At 43.9% G+C, this 5,122-nt stretch overlaps 2 protein-coding genes across 3 annotated transcripts in view; both read left to right on the forward strand.

Annotated features, from left to right (window-relative positions):
- Positions 1–3,253, forward strand: part of tekt4 (tektin 4) — a 5,555-nt gene extending 2,302 nt beyond the window's left edge. Inside the window, exons 7-9 of one of the 2 annotated variants that reach the window (XR_004213359.1) lie at positions 76–300; positions 2,243–2,293; positions 3,213–3,253. Coding sequence is in view for 1 of the 2 variants with exons in the window: in XM_031864611.1 (XP_031720471.1) it covers positions 76–289 (214 nt within the window). In the remaining variant the exon portion in view is untranslated. Of the gene's footprint in view, positions 1–75; positions 571–2,242; positions 2,294–3,212 lie in introns of those variants that run through there. The other variant, XM_031864611.1, reaches the window with a different exon arrangement.
- LOC116392829 (lysyl oxidase homolog 4-like) overlaps positions 262–5,122 on the forward strand; it is an 18,884-nt gene continuing 14,023 nt past the window's right edge. The window contains exons 1-5 of the mRNA XM_031864604.1: positions 262–300; positions 2,243–2,293; positions 3,213–3,481; positions 3,580–4,196; positions 4,813–5,024. Of these exons, the coding sequence (XP_031720464.1) occupies positions 3,214–3,481; positions 3,580–4,196; positions 4,813–5,024 (1,097 nt within the window). The 5' untranslated portion in view covers positions 262–300; positions 2,243–2,293; position 3,213. The remainder of the gene's footprint in view (positions 301–2,242; positions 2,294–3,212; positions 3,482–3,579; positions 4,197–4,812; positions 5,025–5,122) is intronic.

Raw genomic sequence — 5,122 nt, forward strand, 5'->3', positions numbered from 1 at the left:
TCTCTCTCTCTCTCTCTCTCTCTCTCTCTCTCTCTCTCTCTCTCTCTTCATTTTGTTTGCTTCCTGTGTCTGCAGTTTGGAAGGGGAGTTGAGGCAGATTGATGCCTCTCTTGCATCTCTGCGCCAGCAGCTGAGTGAGGCCAGAGGCTCCTTGTCCCACCTGGAGGAGTCACGCATTGCCCTCGAGAAGGACATCAACTGTAAAACCCACTCACTGTTCATCGAGAGGGAAAAGTGCATGACTCGTCGTAAACGATACCCAGCGGTTTCCACACTGTCGGGATACTGAAGACGACGACTGTTTGTGTGGAATTTGCTTTTGATTCTAATATTCTAGATTGTTTTGTCTTTTTGTTGTGTTGTGAGCCACTGAGCATATACGTAGCTCTATAGATCTATAATACAGTATATATATGTCTATTTGTCTGTCGATGTTTAGTTTAAATTAAGGTTATTTAAGGCTGAAAAGTGAAAGTTTAGTCGACGTCTCTTCTTATTTCAATGACTACATAAAGGTTCATCAGACAATTAATAAACTAAAATAACAATAAATAATTCACACAGATGGCATATTATAGTGAAGCCTTTTATTTGAAAATGTAAATAGATAATATACATTTAATTATTTTACAAAATCAATGAAATTATATATAGATTCAAAATATAATACGCAAATAGGAAATGAAAATACACAACAAACAAAAACATTGCCGCCTGTCAAATTAGTGAATTGATTTCTTCGTCTGCTAGTGTTTCAGTATTATGCAGCACACTTCTGTAACCTGTCTATTAATGTTGTGAAGAGGTTTTATACCTTTCTTTGTGTATTTGCTGTTTTCTTGCGTTCTCTTATATTGTAGTGTTGAACTTGCTCGACCACAGAACAAAAGATCAAAGATAGTAGTATCCTTACAAAATACATGTCCCTAAACGTGTGTGACCTCCTGGTTCACTGTATGACAAAATAACTTGTTGAGTTACAGAATTGTGAATTAAAAAGTGATTTCAAGCTACGCTATCATCACATATGAGACTAATGTTCAACAATGATTTGCTCCACTAGAGTGAGCTGTTGAGCCTAAATATCTCGTCTTCTGTCACATCTCATCACAGTCAGCTCTCTTTCGCCACAAAAGCAGCAGAAAAATCATATTTTACATTTCAATGTAATATTCTGAGATGTAACAGATGGTTTAACATTAGTGGTACAGATATTGATGTGTATATACTGTATATGTTTTACAGTAAAGACCAGCTATCTGTTCTCGTCCTGAAACACATCTTAATGTCTCTGCTGAGCTGCACTCAAAACTACATAATATTGAAGAAAAAGAACAATAAAGAGTTCCAACAACAGGGAAACTGAAACACAGCCACATCATCGAAAGAGAGCGTGACTTCTAAAGACATTTCTGCTATTTCTTACAAACTACAGAACTCACTGTGGATTTACATTCAGTTTCAGGTTCAGCTCATGATGTTAAAGCCCTGTAACCTCATTTTTAGCAATATTAGCTCTTCTGTGTAAATATTGAGCAACTGTCTGTCTCTATCCTCAGAGAGAGCGTCCTTCATGTGAGGAGGTGCCACGACTGAGAATGTTATGAAACTGAACTTTATGCAAAGGGAAAGAGTTCAGACAGGCAGCTCCGTTCTTATGTGCGGAGCACATAGTATTTATTTCATGACACCACCAACTGTGGGCATGGGACGTGTGTGCGTGTGTGTGTGTGTGTGTGTGTGTGTGTGTGTGTGTGTGTGTGTGTGTGTGTGTGTGTGCACGCATATGATTTTACCATTGTGTGGGATAAAAATGCACGCCCTTTGAGCCTTTCACACATCACAGGGGAAAGTGATTTTTCTTACCCAAAGGGTTTTTTTAATTAAGACTTTGATACACAAACAATTAAAACCAACTTTGACTGACTGGACTGTGTGTGTGTGTGTGTGTGTGTGTGTGTGTGTGATATAAGGAGAGAAAAATCCTCATGAAATTGTGTCTCTTTCATAAGTTGAGCTCACGTGCATCCTGACCATGTGACTGGATGTACGTCGTAAGATAATGAAAAGGACAAATGTGACCCGATGAAAGGGAGAAAAAAAAAGTTGCATGAATGAAAAAAAATTTGGGAGGGATGGACGAAGTAGCAGATCTGAGGGAGTGACAGAAAAAGAAAGAGGGAGGGAGAAGAGGAGAATAGAGAGACAGCAGGACCAAACTCACTGCCTTCTTTTCCTCCAGTGCTCTGTCCCTTCTTTCTCCTTGTGACGCCAAGCTGAGATCAACAGATAGGTGAGTTCAACTTCAGCATTCTCCCTTTATTTCACATTTTGCCTCAGTCTATTTTTTTCTCCATTATTCAAGATTTCATTCCTGCAGCCGCCTGAATTCATCCTCTCATCTCTCTTTTAACAGCCTTAATTCAGCCCCCATGAGTCTTAATTTTTTATATTTTTTACACATATTTATCTGTACTGTTGCATGTATGTTTAGGCGTATGAAAAGCAGAATTTAACTGAGCCCTGCGTGGATGAATTTACAATAAGGTATCTCTCTCATCTACCAGATCGCTCCTCTTTCTCCTTATCTCCAGTTTCTTCCCCTCTCGCAGAAGAAAAGTTTTTAGGGGTGGTCCAAGGATGAATTAATCATTGCTCATTAACCAAAACGTCTCAGACCTGCTGCTTTATTTACGTGTGAGAACATTTTTATGACGCTGTTCATTTGCTTTTGTGTCTGTTGGCTAAATGCATGCAGCTAAACTTGAGGGTTTGCGGAAAGCCAAAGTTTCCGTTGGCTGGACGGAGAGGCTACTTTTAGCTTTGGTTATTACTCCCTTTGCCCTGACTGGTTCAGAGTGAGGGCTACATTTTCACGATGCTTCTCAAGTTTCTGTCCTTTATATGACTCTGATTATTTGAAAGGATAAAAACATCTATCAATCTCTTTCATCTTACTGCCGAATGTCCCATTAGGGTTAGAAGAGAAGTTTTAAATGACATGTTTTGAGTATGGAATGTGAGTTCCATGGCTTTGTGCGATTTGTGTGGTAACATGTGCATATTTTAGAAGCTCCTGCTTTACATGTACTGTAGCTCTCACTGGTTTCTGCAGGCCTACTGGTTTACCTCTCTTTACCTAATGTCACACCGCTGCCATTTCCATTCATAAGCCCTTCTCTTCTCTGCCATTATACTTGTTTTCCTTCCAGGATGCTGTGCCTCAGCACCTTGTCCACACTCCTCCTCCTGCTTCTCCTCTACCCCCCGCCACTGTCTGCCCAGGAGATGCTTGTACGTCTGGCAGGCGTAGGCCGGCGCAATGCAAGCGAGGGACGTGTGGAGGTGTTCTACAACGGCGTATGGGGCACAGTGTGTGATGACGAGGTGGATCTTAACTTGGCCAATGTGGTGTGCCGACAGATGGGCTTCAAACGCGGCTTGACCTGGGCGCACAGTGCCAAGTTTGGTGAGGGGGAAGGTATGTCCAGCCAATGGCATTGAGCTTTGAACACCTTTCACTGACTTAAGTTGTTATTTCTTTTGATTCAATAACTTACTGCCCTTTCTTGATGTTAGGTTTGATCTGGTTGGACAATGTGCGCTGCATGGGCACAGAGCCCTCAATCGCAGACTGTCGCTCCAATGGTTGGGGAATCAATGACTGCACTCACGCTGAGGACCTGGGGGTCATTTGCAGCCCAGAGAGGACACCAGGTTCACCCGCTGTCTCCGTGCAGGAGACTCCTTCATCCTCCAGGCGCCAGCCAAGCCAGCAAAGACAGAGAAACCCACCACCACAGCAGCCACAGTCTGTGCCTCTCCCAGCCGAAACCCCCTCATCTTCTGCAAGAGGCCATGAGATCGCCCTCCATCGCAACCCAACATCTCCCCGTCGCAGCATCATCTCGCCGCAACAGAACGGCCACGAGATCCGGATCTCGCAAAGGAATCGAGGTGGTTCCAGACTAAGCTCGCAGATGAGCCCAGCTCTGCCACAAGGGCACCAGCTACCATCGCGTCTGGTCAACGGTGCTGCCTACAGGCAGGGCCAGGACGCAGCGAGGAACGGTCCACAAGGCATGAGACGAGAGGGAGAGGGACAGGGGAGGCATCAGCAGCTCAGCGGGAACCATGTCGAACCAGGGCCTGTTCATCCAGAGGTTGGACTGGAAACTGATGTGCACTACACACAGGTAAAAACACACTGACACCTTCTAGTACACTGCAAAGAAGCAGCCCAGTCTAGATCTATTCAGACTCCCATACATAAATGTAATTTGTGGAGCCACAGGCCAGAGGACATGTATAATTAGAGACAAACCTAAAACCAGACCTTCTCCAGATCCAGCTCTTTTGCAGCCTTAAGTAAGGACCCAACCGCCAGAAGCTCAACAGCCCCTTTCTTCAAACGTGCAAGAAATTCAAAACCAGAGGAAATTGCAAGACAGTTATCGCTTGTGTTTGGCTTTCTGTCTTTTCAACTTGCAGAGTTTACACTTTCTTTACCATTTTGTAATCATCATGACATGTATCCATACAAACAATCTCTCTGTTTTCTGTTACTTCCCTTCCTGCTGCCCATAATGTAATGTGGATGATTAGAGAGCGGGATGATTTGAGACATAGCATGTCATCTTATCGTGTTATTCTTCTCCAGATTGCGTGCTGCTGGCAGATATTTAGTTAAACAAGGTGTGGTTTGAGCCAAGATGAAGTCGTGTTTTCAGTGTGCGTGACAAAGATCCATTTCTATCCTGCAGATCATTCAGGATGAAGCACTCAAATATTAATCACCTTAAAACATTGCAGGGATCTGACAGGGTTCGCTTAGAGGAGGCTCGTCTACGGCCTGTGCTGTCCAGCAACCATGGCGGCCTCGTGACGGAAGGAGTGCTGGAAGTGAAGCATGCTGGGAGGTGGCGTCATGTGTGTAACCGGGGCTGGGACCTGAGCAGCAGCCGTGTCGTCTGTGGCATGTTAGGATTCCCTGATGCTGAAGTGTTTGACCAAAACGCCTACAGGTGAGTGTGTGACAATGGACACGGCAGAGTGAGGAGGAGAGAGACAGAGAAGGTGTGTGTGTGTGTGTGTGTGTGTGTGTGTGTGTGTGTGTGTGTGT

This window comes from Anarrhichthys ocellatus, unplaced genomic scaffold, assembly GCF_004355925.1.
Source record: "Anarrhichthys ocellatus isolate YVR2014 unplaced genomic scaffold, GSC_Weel_1.0 scaffold31, whole genome shotgun sequence".
NCBI lineage: Eukaryota > Metazoa > Chordata > Actinopteri > Perciformes > Anarhichadidae > Anarrhichthys > Anarrhichthys ocellatus.